The following is a 17,164-nucleotide window of genomic DNA, read 5'->3' as shown; positions in this document are numbered from 1 at the left end:
CCGGACAAGTACGCTACTGCAATATATAACGCAATCCTTACCCAACTCGTTGTTTATTGATTAAAAATAACTACAATCATTCAAACATATTAATATTATGAGTAGTCCTTGTTCTAAAAAGGAAACAGCAGTCATTGAGTGTTGGATAGGATTAAAAATACTAAAAATGTCAAGAGAATAAGCTGTACATTTTTCGGTTTTCCGAAAAAGGGTTTCAGTTTTATACAAGTACCTACTTTAAAACACATATCACATTTCAAAAATCACATAAAACGTGTTTTCATATACGTTTATATAGTTTTAAATTGAATTCCTTTGAACGATATTTTATACGTGCCCGTTTATAATATTATTCAATGTATTTACATAATATTTTATTTATAATTTTGTATGTTATATTCAACTTTTTTTTTTTTGGCGGTCACTCACCAAATCATTAATTTATAACAATCCACAACAAAATGCGTTATAGTCTTATTCGATAATTTGAACCGTTTGTACTAACGGGCATATGATGTATTATGATGAATATTTAACGACTGATTAAAATGTTTACGAGAATAATATCTGGTTCTGGTTAAATATTAAAGTGCCATTATTGTTCTCATCCAGTAATTTCCCCTCTCAACGAGAGTAAAATATAAATTAATACTTTAACTTTTAAAATATGATTTACTTTATTATATTATAATATTATAATATTCGAAACAAGTTGTAGGTGTAACTTCTAAACTATGAAACGAACACTCGCGTATAACACAATATTTCTTGATAAGTTTTTAACTTAGTTCGATCAATTAAGTGGGTTATATTACATGAATATTTTAAGATTATCGTCGTGTTACCCGGTGACTTTTCCGAAACAATTTTCTCCGTAAAAGCGAGACAAAAATTAGCTTTTAATAGAAAAGCATAATCTTGCATGTCTGATTAACTAGGTCGTTTTGCGATGAATGTAGTAATTAGTAAATAGTATTACATAGTAATATTGCCTATAGTGTACCTTATAGTTTATACAATAATATATAGTGCGTAGTTTCACATGTTTTATTTATGCCTTGTTTATATAAAAACAAATATTATATTATATATGTGTTATAACTACAAATTTACATTGTATTTTAGTTATATAAGTCTACCTTATCAATCATTGCAATGTTTGTGTTTCTATATAGGTAGGTACATATTATTATATACTATGTAGTACCTATAACATTTTTATTCACTGTAGTGTTTCTTTATTCGTTAAATAATATCAACTATAAAATACTAATGTAATTACATCGGTATATACACACTTACAGATATGGTGATCTATGTCCAATTCAGTAATGATTTACTGAACAATTTTATCGTATACCAATTTTCAGTTATCGGATTTCAGTATTATTATATTTTATATTTTTCGTGTTGCATAAATATTTTGAACGTGGAAAATTTGTAGTCCAGACTTAGGACGTAACGACGTAACTTTGTATAACCAATAAGTATTAAATGGGATTGGTATTTTTTGAGGAAATTAGATGGCAGATTTTCGAAAAGGTGTGATCTTATATTTTTTCGTTGTATGAGTGGTGAACCATTATTAGTGCTAGTTTTAAATGTGATTTGGGACAATGTATTTTTTACTGTTACAGATCTATAATAATACTCTAGACCAAAATCAATTCTGTAAAAAAAATTCGAACTAATTTGCCTTCTTTCTAGGTTATATTAAGAATCGTTTTCGGATATTTTTGAAATTGAACTGTATTCAAATTCGATGTTTGATTAATTATTACTCATTACAATCGATAACCGTGTCTAATCCACTCATTCTATGTTTACTGATTGCAGCAAGCATACCACGCGACAACGGTGGTGCGACAGATGAAAAAAATGGCCTTGAACAGCGGAGCAGGAATTAGCCAGGATGCGAGAATGGACAACCAGGACTGTGTGGTCAACGGAATGACCGAATCCAACAGACTCTAAGAATTTCTCGTTTTACTTTCATATTATTATATTATCATAATTATTATTATTACTCTTCTAATTTTTAAATATCATTATTTTATCTTTTATTTTATTTTTTGTTAACGAGAATAATTCTACACATATCTCTTCTATATCGATAAAATATAAACTCTATACCCAGTACCCGTCACCTAATCAATTCGTTTATATACAAATGTATTAAATCATAAAAGAGAGACAATATACTATAGGTATATATTATGATATTACGTAAGTGTACTTATAAATTGTATAATTTGTTAGCGTATGTATGTACATAATACCATATATAGGGTCATTAATATTATGTACCTATATGTATATTATACATATATATATATATATTATAAATTATAATATAATAACATAAAAATATACGCGAACTTAATTTACACACTTTGCCGTAAATCAGATATTTTTGCTCATCATGATAACTTTGACATTGTTTGATAAAATTGAAAAAATTATAAAAACGTGTAGAATTATACAAATATTAACAATAACATTAAAAAAAAAAAATAAAGACATTAGACTAAATACACACACACACACACATTTATTAGTAAATGTGATTATTATAAATCGAAACGTACCTATATCATGCCAATACAACGCGCCATGTCTTTTCGGTAACATTTTTACTACAGATTCAAAATAATATCTATTATCAATACCTACGTATACATTTTTCGAGTAAAACGGCATCCGGCATTGTTTAATATATTTACATATGAAGTTTGCACACTTTATACTTCAATAATACGCTGAAAGCAAATACTCAATTAATATTAATGAAAAGTTGTAAAATATATGTTCGACAAGTGATAATACAATATAATATTATTACAGCGTCTAATAACTAGTTCAGACAGGCGCGTTATATATTTTAAAGTACTTTCGATTTTTGAATAACAACATTTGACGAATACAATTTTAATTTAATTTAATTTTAAATAGGTACAATATTAATTATAAATACAAAAAAAACTCCCGCTTCTATTTTATTATTATGTTTAATTATTGTATAATGTATACAACATAATTATTTAATATATTATCGTTCTAACGTTACAATTTTGTTGTTAACTTTATTAGAACTTTTAATTATTATTATTATTATTAGTATTATCATAATTACTATTTTCAAAAAATAAAACTCACTAGCGAAATTTACGTTATTATTATTATTATTATTATCGTTGTCATCGTAATGATTTTGTACTTCGGACTACTGCATAATAAAATGATGACGTGTACATTAAATAAACTATACAGTTATTAAAAACTAGGTATACATATTGCACCCACTGATCGTTGTATTTACTACAGTTTCGTGTAAAAAAATTTTGATTATTATTATTATTAAAATTTTATTTATATTAAACCACGCTCAAGGTTCATCAAAAACATAGAAATCGTTCAGACAGCCAATTATAAAATATAATTGTATTGTATATTATACGCGGGTACACGAAAAGTGAGCAACAAATTGCATTAGATTTTCAAAAAAAAAACAAAAAAAACTATTACGGATCACATCTTGATTATTGTTTTCTGATGGATGACTATAACATAAGTAATTAATAATTGTACATGTTGCTCAAATACGTTCGCAAAATGAATCTCGCTCGCTATAATACAGGAACCGCTTAGGAAAATAATATAATAACATGTTAAATAAATAGCCGCCAGCGAGCGTCAACTATTCGAATAGGTATAATATACTGCCACACCCCTTCAAAACATTCGATAGACTATCTGTAACTCGGACACGATCAATTTTTCCGTAGGCGTATTAGGCTGATATAAGTATATTGACCGATGTTGAATTAGGAGGATATCATTCGATTTTAAAATTCTTAACCGCGAGGCGAGCGAGTCGTTTACTGCAATATTATAAATATTTATAATAATAACCGCCTGTTGACGAAATTATCAAAATATAATACACCAATAATTTATATTGTACTGTAATATTTTGGCGCTTATTTCCTTGTCCTTTACAAAAATCGCGTGTTCCGAATAAACGTTAACACGCAAAAGTGATAATATTACGTATACTATTATTTTTTTAAATATGGTCACATGTCACTATATAGGTAGCATATTATATTATTCACACATATGATATTATAATATAAAGTAAAAATCTAATAACATCTCGTTGTCGATACTTCGTTATAATTATTATTATTATTATTGCTACGACGACAAATTATTACAATAATATCAATTAACATTAATGACTAACAATAATAATAATAACACAATATTATATTATATTTTATTCGTATTCATATTATGTATATTATGTATATTATTATTATTGTTGTTGTTGTTGTTGTTGTTTAGTTCGACGTGTTGTAAAAGAACGCGCTTTTTATTTTACTACGCACAATATTAAAACATATTTTATATTGATTCTTTAGGATTTTATCTTACCAATTGCTGTTGTGATAACTCTGTTACGTATAATAATATATAATATTAGTATAATACGCTAGATGGGTTTTTCTTTTCTTACCGTTTCAATGCGACCATCCGATGAAAATACGATTAAAATACTTAAGTTTATCGTCGTGTAATTGACATAATTTACTATAAAATTTTAATAAAACTCGGCGTGACCATACGACATGTTACCTATGTTAAAAGTACAAGCTATCCGATCACGCTCATTGGCGTGCTCAGATTTTTTGAAAAGGGCGGAGGGAGGATATACATTTTTGACAATTCAAAAAACATGTATATTCTTGCATTTACCTGCAGGTGCTATAGTTAATCATAATAATATTCCATCGTTAGTCGTACATCAAAAGGGAAATTTATTTATAACCAACTCAACTAAAAATCAATAAACCAAAGCCCCCCCCCCTGGAAGAGCATGCCACTGGTAGTAATAATAACAATAATAATAAAGTATATTTATCTATCATACAACTACAATAAATAATATAATTACTACTTGATGTTATATTAATACCTATAAATGTAATATATTTTAATATGACGTTATCATTTACCGTAAAACAGAAAAAAAAATTGTAAACATGTCGTGAGTCACTATAAAGTTGTAATAACAATTATTAATAATAGCGTAAAGTTTTATCGGATCATAATTCATATTATAATACAGTCGTCATAACATTGTGTATGTTATGTTTTAAATATTAAGTCTTATTTTTATTACAATTATTAGTAAACATCTAATTTAAATTTTGTTATACTTTAATTATATATATGATTTTTTTTTTATATGTTATAGTAATACAAATAATATAACACTCTATATGTACGAGTAATAATAATATTAAATGTTCTTCGAAACATATTTAAATGTAGTTTACAATATTTTTTTCAAAAATTATTATTATGTTATTTAAATTTTAGTGCAATAAATTTAGTTGACTACAAATGAGCGTATATATTTTATTATTTTTTTTTTTTATCTATCTACTATGTATCATGCATTCATGCAGCAATTAATAACACCATAATATGTTTATAACACCTATTTAGATGATTGTTGTGATGGGCTGAGGCTACTTAAATAAACTTATCAATTATTTATAATATAAGTACTGAAGCGGTTAGATATACTCACCAATATTGCTGATTATTTTACACTAGTTATAAGTTATTCGATATAAATGTTTTAGGTAACCGAAACAAAATATACCTTACGTTTTAGTTATACCCATAGAACATAGGCTCTTTGGTATTAAAATTCATAAATACCTATTTGTGCTGAATATATTTAATACATTCAGCTTTATTTTGAAATCAATATTTTACATTTAAATGAAATTACTATTGCATAATATTGTATAGTTTTTTCTATATCTGGCCCTGACGCCAGGAGCAGTAAAAAGGGTTAAGTTGTCGGCTTTAAGCTTCTAATGGAAAATGTTATTGGTACTTTAAAATATTTATTTTGTCAAAGGTAAAAAATGCATAGTACTTTTTAAAATATTCAAGTATTTGAGTGAAACTAAAAATAATTATAAAAAATGAAACTATTTACACAACACCGATTTTCAACAAAATCTATATTTTTATTAAATAATTATAATAATATTTTCTAGACGTGATCAAAATATTTTTATAGATAAAAATAAATTTATTAAAATTATAAAAAATTTTATTTATATAAATAAAATTGTAGTTTTTAAGTTAATTAAAAAATTAAGTTTATCATAAAGCTACATTTTAATTGGATATTTACATGAATTTTTTTTAATGCCATTTTTATCTAAGCTATCTGTTACATGTATTTAACGATAAAGTTAATTAATAATATTATATACATTATACAATAACGACAAGAAGTTCAAATAAGCGTAAAGACCTCCAAGTGGAATTTCTTCGTCTTTAAATTAGTTACATATTATCAGTGCCGCAACTAGGTTTTGTAGGGCACTGGTGCAAAAAATGTTATGGGGCTCTTGTACCTGTATAATATGTTCATAGATAAAATCTTTGTGTACACTATTGTAAATTGTTTTTATATACTACATGGCTCCTAAGAATCAGCCTTTATAACTGAACTTGTTTTTGTTACCTTGTGATTTGAATACTATTTGTATTTACAATTAGTTTATTTACATTATTCAAATAGTCCTCATTTATTAGCTACACTATTGCACTCAGTCATGTAATGATCTAAAACAGCGGTTCTTAAACTTTTTTTTTACGTACCACTAATGACTAAAAAAAGAACGATCCAAAATCCAAATTATACAGTTAAATACATTTTTTTTTTTTTTAATAATAAGGCAGTAAAATACTACAACTACAGTATAATTATTTTTTATTTATTAGTTTTTTAAAATAAAATATGAATTAAATAGCTAGGTTTATTATCAAAAAATGGCCCTCCGCGTACCACAGTTTGAGAACCACTGATCTAAAACATTACTTAAATCAACCAACAGTGTCATTAGGTAATGATCTTTTTAATTTTTGGTACATTCATCCCTTTTTGAAAAAAATATTTGAGGCCTATTTAGTAATGATAGCTACTTATTAAGGCTATGTACCTACCCATGTTTAATTTAAGTACCATATGACTATTATTTATTAATAGGTAGTTAGTATAAATTGGTATAATTTAATCATATACCTGTTACGTGTACCTGACCATTTATTTTTTAAAAGAAAATTTTTAGCTATAACCTATAACCTATAATTACAGCATTAGAATACAATATATAAATAAAAATAAAAATGAGAACCATTATTTATATTATACTTTATTAGCTATTTCGATATTTGTATAAAAAGCAATACTATTCAAAATTCCCAACTTCCCAAGCAATGATTTGAATGGTTATTATTTATATTAATAATATTAATCAAATTAATATACTATAGGTGTACATAATTAATTATGAGTAAATTAAATTAACTAGGTACCAACTATGTAGTCGATTATAGAAATACGTAAAAATATATGTCATTTCAAAAGTAAATAATACCTATTGTATTTAAATATTTAATAATAACTTAATATAATATTCAGATGTACATAATTAGTGAATTCTTCCTTTAGTTGAACAACGGTCAACTTTTTATGTTTTTAAGTAGATTCCTAGAATTTTTTTTAAATGTACCACGATTAATTAAAGCTGATCTACCTACAACGTTCATTCCAGGGAGCCATTGTATTTCATACATTAGATTATGCCAAGCCTATCAACAGTTATTACTCTAAGAAGAAAGTAAAGAATTAACCACAATTTCTACACATAAAGGATTATACATGTTAAACTGAAAACCCTATTGCTTTTGCGTCTCGTACGTTAACACAGATTGTGAAAAAATAGTACGCACAAATCGATAAAAAAGCTTTGGCTATAGTTTTCGCTGTTAGGTATTTTCCACCAATATTTTTTTGGGCGACAATTCATTTCAAGAAACTGATCACAAACCGTTGGTGAGTGTTTTTGGAGAAAATAAAGGGATACCAGTTATGGCTGCACATAGGCTTCAGCGATATGCAGTGCTTTTATCAGGTTATTCATATAAAATCGAATGTATTAATGGGGTGAATATTGGTAATTCAGATGCCTTATCTAGATTACCTATTAAAGATTCGAATAACATTAATGATACTGAGAACGATAATTATTTTATTAATTTAATAATGACAAATATAAAATAAATTACTGATTTAGATATTTGTACAGAAATTATAAGGAAAATAAAGTGCTACGTGAAGTTTATTTTAGGGTATTATCTATAAATGGCCAGATAAGATCAAAAATTATTATAAATTATTCATTATTTAAAAACCTGGACCTTTTACCACAAACATTTGAAGCAGGAGATATAGTAATGTCGAAAGATATATTTCATAAACTAAAATACGCAAACGCTTGGATATTTACAACATATATATTTATTTTACAGCCAATACATTAACAATTACCTGTCAAGGGAATAAAGAACCGTATATAGTGCAAATTAAAAATCAAGGTCTAATAAAATTAAATCAAGAATGTAGAGCATATGCAGAGATCATAGTACTAAATCCAACTAGAGAAATAAAGTCGAAACATTATATTAATTTCATTCCGAAAATAGGAGTAAGTAAATTACCAACAAAACTTATTAGAGTACAAAATATTAAAATGCAAAGAACGAAATTCGATTCGCATAAACTTGAATGGCACACTCCCTGGATGAAGTAGAAAATATGATAGATGAGGAGATATTGAGACAATCGGGAGTATAAAGTGCTAAAAACAATTCATATCTAATGTATGTAATAATAGGATTGATAGTATTTTCATTATTTTTGCTATTCTTCAAATATATATATATATACCATATACATGTAATTTGACCACTGTAAGAGCTTTAGGCCTCCAACAAATGACAACAATTAATGATAATGTACCGAGAAGTCAAAGTACGTTTTACGTGGACTCACCACTTAAGGATAGATATGCGTAGAATAAATTTTGAGATAAATAGAAGTATTTGTAAGATAAATTAAACATAAGCATAGTGTAATTAAAATAATAGTACTTAAAGTTTGGCATAATGTATACAAGCTTAAGGCAATATTGCTTTATATAAAACATTTTAGCAAATATAAATATTTTCACACAGAAAAGAGACACATAAGTTCATAATAATGGATTTGAATTCTCGATGGTGGATAAGACAAGCATGGTGGTAATCTCTGGAGCTATATCAAATAGCCTAGATAGATTCAAAATTCGCAAACTTGAAGGTAGACCTTTATTGTTAACTCTCAACGAAGAAGCGAGACCTATGGGGGGCCAAGAGTTGAAAGTGGCTATAAAAGAAATCAAAAGAGTATTTAGATGTAAAACGGAGTTGCAAGATGCTTAGCTTATCTATACCAATTTAGACAGAGCCTTATTAATTCAACAAGGGACAATTTAACGCCATCATTTATTGAGAACTATATTTTGAGAGGCAATAAAGAAAATGTAACAGTGGTATATGGAACGGACACTGATAGGAATATTTTGAACAGATTTACAGATTAGAATTGACACAATGCCCAATATCATTGATTATAAATACTATTATTTATATATTAAATACAACATGTTACTCGTATGATAAGCTTTTTAGTAAAAATGTTACTATTCAATTTGAAAAATTAAAAAACAAATGATATACGAAGTAGATACAGGAACATTTGAGAAAACGGGACGCCTAATTAGCTTGGTAGAAACACACGACACGATTTGTAAAAAGAAGCATACAATTACGTACGCGCATGATCCAAAAGTGGATGTCAAGTACACGAAATGTATTTTCGACTTTTTAATACGTAAACAAAGATATGAAAATTTGATAGGTAAAATACTTTTAATAAATTTACTATAAAAACATAAAAATTTCATTTTTCAGAAAATTAAAATTGAATAATCAATTAATTATCAAACAAAACACAGATTAATAAACATAATGGATGGAGTTAACTGTTAAGCACAGAAATTTCTCTAAACATTGAAATACAATGTCATATAAATCCGGAACAAGGAGATTGGCACAATTTTACTAATTGTTATGACTACTACATAGTCACTGCCAATATGTTAATTTTAGTACCCTACGAGGATGATAGGATTTTAAGAATAATATCCGTAACAAAAAGATTCTTGTTAGATATGTCCATAAATAGAGATTTGAGTGTGCCATATTGCTCGAGTTAAATTATTTTCTAGGGATAACTCGAAATCCAGCGGATATTTTAAATTATAATAGATAAGTTAATGATAAAAAAATAAATAGTCATCTCAATTCATGTGAGCCACATGCTAATTCTTGTAATGTAGCGATAGGAATGGATATGTGCCTATGTAAATCTATTTAACAACACACGGTGCAATCAATATTCTATGATAAATCTGGTTGGACTGTACGACACCACTAAAAACTTTTGACGATTGATTATGATGGAGCCGGTTCCGTCACGGTCCAAACGATGAGGGATAATTGACCAAATGAAACTTAATAGTCACAACATAAGTAGTAGGCGGGGGACACCGACTATATAAGGGGGCCCTGGAGAGGACCTCCGGCAGACGTGATTTTACCAGAGTTAGCACAAGCACCTTCACGCCAGTCTACATCAGAATCTTGTCATTTGGACTTAGAATAATTTTCAATTAATTAAACACTTAGAAATATTTTGCCATTTTTCTTCATTCGACACGACCTTTTTGACAACCATTTGTTGGCCCACTACAATATACTTATTGTAAAATTGTACTGTAATTTTTATTTACTGTTCATTTTATATAACTTTTTTTCGTATACTGTTAATAAATTTAAAATTTTAAAATTTGTATCTAAACATTCTAAACTAATGTAATATGAAGTATTAACTTTTATTATACTATAATTAGTAGTTTTATTGATATAAATTACATATATTAATAATTTTATAATACAAAATTGTCAATTTTTAAAATAGCTAGAAAATTTATTTTCTTGCGACCATAACGAGCAGCTTTGTAAAGAATGTTTTATCGAAATGGCATGTATGAAATTTCAGCTCCGATGCCAAATAGGTCCTTAATCTGGTCTTAAATATAACTATCACGATATTTCTTGACATAATATGTAAACTGCAGTTTTATCGTGTTTTAGTGCGTTGCTAGGTAACAAAACAATTAACAGAACAGAATTTTATATTTAAAAAAAAAAAATAGTTTTAAAATTTTTTTATTATAAATAAAAGAATATTATCAGAATATTTGATTTTATTAAATTAATAAAGTAAAATCAGTTTTAAAATGTTTTACGACTATTTTTGATATATTTTCGGTAATAATATTCAAGTATAGAGATCCCCTGGTTTTTCGTTATCGCGTCGCCGCCATCTCAATTTATCAACTGACAACGACTGTACCGCTCTTAACTACTAAATGTAGGTACATGTGATTTAAATTTTAAACTCAATATTATCTAGTTCTTCAGTGGCGCAAGTGCGACAACAACGACGCGATGACGCGACATGGTGTGCATGCAGAATAATAGGACATCGACCAATATTATAAGGATCCATTTGTAATAATTCCCTGTGGCCACGCATTCATGACGTGTAAGAAATGCACCCAACATTTACCGACAGCAAAATGCCCAATGTGCAGAACTACCAATGTTGTTGTTTTATCGACTATTCTGGTAAGTTACAAGCCCCGTGACATGGTAGCATATTAACAAAGTGTACATGGTTTCGGCACTACACCATGAAATAACCCAATTCCATAGGCCCATTTTGGCCAAAAATGTCCATCGCCTAATTTCGCGAACCAAAAGATATTCAAGAACAAATGACTCAACAAACAAATATTATTTCTAGTACAATATTTAGGATATATTTATAAAATATTGTGTATACCCTATACTTAAATTCAACTATTATTAAATATAAATAAATATCAATGTTAAATAATGGCGTTTTTAATAAATATTTAAAAACCATATTCGTTAAATATTACAATTATTGCTTTATATATATTATACTTATGTATGACGTATGATTTAGGTATTTAATAATTTGAACTACAAATATTACGATATGAAAATAATATACAAATATAATATTTATATAGTTATGTTTATTTTAGTATCATGTATATATTATGCTCCTCAACCAGTTTTTACGTCATGGTTACGCGTTTTTATGTATATATATTTTGTTTTGTAAAAAACGTGTTTCGATATAATATTCGATATCTTAGTGTCCTAGTGTCCTTAACAATAGTGTTAAGTACATAAAATTGTACTCTTTTTTTGAAAATAATATGGGCTAATATATTATGTTTATGATTTTTTTAATTTAATATTAATTTATATAATATATTTTATGGTTTGAGCTAATGCAATCTAATTGATTAGTAGCATAGTTAATTTAATTTGTTATCTGTGTTAATATGTTTCCTACATATTAACAACATTTTGTATTTATTTACACATGGTATTTTTACCAAAATAAATGTACTTTTTTTTAAATTTTTGAAGTGACATTGCACCAGTGTGTGCACAAGTGACCGCCACTTTTGCATATAGCACCCATCACCTGTGCACCGGTTAATTGTATGTATTATCTTTATATATATTATATAATTCTACTGTACGTGTGTATGTCACTGAACTCCTAAACGGCTGGACCGATTTGTATGAATTTTTTTGTATGCGTTTAGGTGACGCCCTGGATGGTTTAGATTCACAAATCAGCCCGATAAAGTTAATTATTAGTGCACCCCTACATTGCTTAAGGAACCTCTGTACAAAATTTCAAGTATTTTTAATTGTTTAATAATTGTTTGTTATTTTTTCTAATCAGTTGCTATGATACTAAAAATATCAAAAAAAAAAAAAAAACATATTACATATTTAAGTGCATTTCGCAACCGCTACGGTGCTGCCTGCAGGATTACGAATACAGAATAATACGAACGTATGCGCGAAAGCCGAAAAATACCCGACAATAACGATAATAATATGTTATTTTATGCCGTGTATCGCGATTCGTACTCCGTTGTCTGTGTCCTGTGATACTGTGATAATATTATTATTCATTTATTCTGTGACATTATAACTGGCTGTAAAGGCTTAATATATATATTGAGTTGTATAGAAAACACAGAATAAAAATTAAACAAATATTGCATTATCGAAAAATAATAATACATTTCTTAGCGATATGCAATAAACGTGTTACGATCCACCATGCCGTCGCGGCGTTTCCTATATCATTTACACCATTTACACTATTCACAGTCTTTACGACAGTTCATTTGTCTACTGACTTACTCACGAGTCTCTACTGATACGTTCTGATACACATTATATGTATTTTACTAATGAGTATTATAACACGGTTTCAACCGCTAAATATATGACGTAAAATATTAACACACAAATATACCTATTATTACAATACGTTATATATTTTTATTACATTATTCATCATACATTGTATGTGTTTTAGTAATATATAATAGCACGGCTGCAACCGCTAAACTTATGACGTAAAATATTGACCAATATATCTATTATTATAATACGTAATTTTTAGTGAAAAATAAGCCTTGAGCCTCTAGCTGTACATTATACATAGCTGGTATATCACATTTTAGGTATAAATATTACCCGGAACACGTTGGAAAATTATTTAAAATATTATATTTATTCAATTTAATTGTTTGAATATTTTTTTTTTTAAATGTCATCGATTGAAGACATTTTTGTCAATGGAATGTTAACACCTCAAATAGTTGTACCAATTATCGGTGATGGTGCCTTCCTTTTCCGTTCAATATCATTTCATTTGTTTAACACTCAAGAAAGATGTCAGGAGATCCGAAATACAATTGTTTCGTATGTGTCTGATAATTAGAATAACTTTATTACTATGTCTTACAATTCAAATGGTGACAACTTTTCCACTGCTGAAGCTTATGTTTGTGAAATGGTCAATCCTGCTGTCTACGGTGGTTATTGCGAATTGGTTGCAGCTGGAAATATTTTCCCATTTTCATTTCAAATTTATTATAATAATAATCTTTATGCTAAATTTGGTGTAGATACATTCCCAGTAAAAAGATTGCGTCTAACTGGAAATAATAATAGTGGTCATTTTAATGTTTATTTATCTATTCCTAATATTCATAATGTTGCAGTAAATTTAATTACTACTTCAGAAGGCGATTTATCTATTTTTAATAATGTTAGTGTCACAGAAAATAGTAAGAAAAATAAAAATTAAATTAATAAAAAAAGTAAGAAACGTCGCCGTGCTAGATATACAGATAAAACCCGAATCAACAAAGTTAAGAAAGCTATAACAAAGTACAAAGCAATCAAACACCAAGAAACTTTAGGGTTTCCGACTAAAATTAATTTACGCAAATGGAAAATTAAGAAATTATCTGGTCTAGTATATAATCCCACAATTTATTATAAAAATAACATTGGCACTATGAACCAAAAATGTAATTTTTGTAACGCTCTCGAGTGGAAAGGCGAAACTCCTGGTATGTGCTATAGGTAAAACACAACTCGATCGCTTACAGCCGCCCCCAGAACCATTACGCAGTTTACTTGAGGGAGACCATCCTGATCATGATCACTTCATTAATCGTACTAGGAAATATAATAGTTGTTTTCAAATGACTTCGTTTGGTGCTAAACAGATTGTTGAAGAAGGTTAATGTATGCCAACATTTAAAGTGCAAGGCCAAGTCTACCATTTGTACGGCAGTTTGATTCCAAATACTCAGGAAAACCCACAATTTTTACAAATATATTTTGTTGACGAAGATGAAAAAGAAGTTCAACTTAGATGCTCTCTTTATCCAGAAGTTAAACAAGCATTAGTCAAACAGCTACAAAATATGCTGCATACTGAAAAAAAGTATAATCGAGAGTTAAAAACCACAATAGATAATGCAAGTCAAAATAATACTAATTTTCAGGTGGTTATTCACGCTGATAGAAATATAATAAAATTATATACCTATTAAAATTATTATTATTTTTTATTATATACCTATTAAAATTAATCGTCAGTCTTGGTCTGCGGCCGTCCGGTTAAAGTTGGGCTGTAGACATTTTTTTATACTTAAACCCGGCTGCAACGACGGGTAATTCAGCTATATAAAATATATACATAATATGCATATAAATAGTGTTTGCTAAAGCGTTCAAAATGTACTCCTGCACATTTTGAATAATGTTGACAATTTTTGATGTCAGTTTCGAAACACATTATTCATTTACCGATGTACAATACTCTGTTTTCGATTCAAAACATTACATTATTATTAGTATTATTATTTTTTAAAACCCATTTGACGTATACGATTGTTTTTAAAAAATCTAAATAACACGTTTTCGAAAAATCAAAATTATACAACTTACGCAGTTCCATACGGGGATCAATTTAATTTCTTATAATTTTCGTCGTATCTCTCACGGTTCTTCCGGGAAGCAGCTCATAAACGAGATTAGCGAGATTAGCGAAACCACAGCCACCCAGCAGTCCCCGGGCGATAGTTGCAATATATTTATGTTAAAAATCATTGAAAATAAAATAAGCATAGTACTATAACAAAAATTATATGTTATATGTTATTATTATATTATTATATTATTTTATTTTACTATTCACAACAACCTGGACTATCAGAAAAATATATTTTGATAATGTTTAAACAATAAATATAGTTATTAGTTTAAATAGGCAAATGTTCAAAACCAAAATAATCAGCTAAAATGATGAAAATTTGCCAAATTGTTATGTTCAAAATGTAATTTGTGTAAAAATTATTAAATGATAAGCTAAGTTAATAATTACATCGGCAAGAGTCCTGACCAAACCACGTTAGCGCCGCATGCCGTTCGATTACTGAACAAATTTTATACGACCTGACCAACAGTGAGTTGACGTGGTGAACCATGTAATTAAACTTAATAATAATAATATGTGCAAGGAGTTTAGTATGATAAGTTAAAACATTAAACTAAATATTTAAAATTAAAAAACTTTAATAAAAAGTGAAAGTGTGAACATTTCCAATTGACCATCAGAAATTGACTGAACAAAAATTCAAAATTGTATTTTGTTTAAAATATTATTTTAACGATCAACGATGCTTATTGTTTTGTAGTTACGCAATTATGTGGCCAGATTAAAAAAAAAGAAATAATAAGGTTTATTATTAATTGGTCAAGATTTCTTATATTTTTATTTCAATAAAATACGCAACGGGCGTTGACGAAATTAAAATATTTGATTAAATTGAACGTTTAAATAAATAACATCGATAGAAACTTTTTAATATTAATACCTATATACATATTTATTAAACAATCAAATAAATAAATGTCTCGTTCAGTTTTTTCTAAAATAGTCATCATGATCTAATTATATTTTAAACTTTTATCATTATTCTATTGTCACTGTATTGCTTTATTTTGTCACCTCTGCACACTGTGCTATTCAAAACGGGACCTATTATCCCTATTATCACCTGTTTCTGCAGTGAATGTCATAAACGATACTCCCAAAATCAAAATAAATCGTATTATTTCTTATTTTAGTGCGCGGTACTTAAATTTACAATTCCTTAAAGACAATTTATATTTAACCTTTTATTTACCTACTTTAGTTAATTTATATTTTAAACAAATATCAATAATAAATAAATTATAATTTACTAAATAAAAATATATTACACATCAGTGTTATTCATACTATATAAATAAAATTCATAAACAATAAACATGTTCAATGTCACAGGTACTTAAGTTTCTACTGGACACAAATACACAATTACGTATTTGAGAAACAACTTATATGTAACCAAAATGATAATTATTAGATCAATTATTTTGATCTTTTTCCGTTTCCGAACACACAAACTGTTGGTATAAGGTATAAGTATTGATCAATGGTTATAACTGATAGAATTGTTTAACTACACATTCTATAATATCCTATTTCTTATACTAAAGTAATCTTACTACAGTCAGTAAATATATATGTATAAATATTAACAATAATCCTACATTCCTATCAACTCACCAAATTGTAATAAATCAATGCAAACGTTTTCAAATTGTATTACTGATTCTTCTTCTATTAACCCTAAGCTCGCGGATAAAGGTT

The 17,164-nt window shown here is 27.5% G+C and overlaps 1 protein-coding gene and 1 pseudogene across 4 annotated transcripts in view; both read left to right on the top strand.

Moving 5' to 3' along the window:
• The window catches only part of LOC132928071 (calcium/calmodulin-dependent protein kinase type 1), a 346,565-nt gene extending 341,155 nt beyond the window's left edge, over nucleotides 1-5,410 (top strand). For all 4 annotated transcript variants that reach the window (XM_060992636.1, XM_060992635.1, XM_060992638.1 and 1 more), the window contains one exon: nucleotides 1,837-5,410. In XM_060992636.1, coding sequence (XP_060848619.1) covers nucleotides 1,837-1,907 — 71 coding nt within the window. In that variant the 3' untranslated portion in view covers nucleotides 1,908-5,410. The remainder of the gene's footprint in view (nucleotides 1-1,836) is intronic.
• A 3,632-nt stretch (nucleotides 5,411-9,042) lies between these two features.
• Nucleotides 9,043-14,705, top strand: LOC132925183 (uncharacterized; annotated as a pseudogene).
• The last annotated feature ends 2,459 nt before the right edge of the window (nucleotides 14,706-17,164 follow it).

The sequence above is a fragment of the Rhopalosiphum padi genome, chromosome 3 (genome assembly GCF_020882245.1).
Source record: "Rhopalosiphum padi isolate XX-2018 chromosome 3, ASM2088224v1, whole genome shotgun sequence".
Taxonomy (NCBI): Eukaryota; Metazoa; Arthropoda; class Insecta; order Hemiptera; family Aphididae; genus Rhopalosiphum; species Rhopalosiphum padi.
This window is presented reverse-complemented; position numbering and strand designations above follow the sequence as displayed.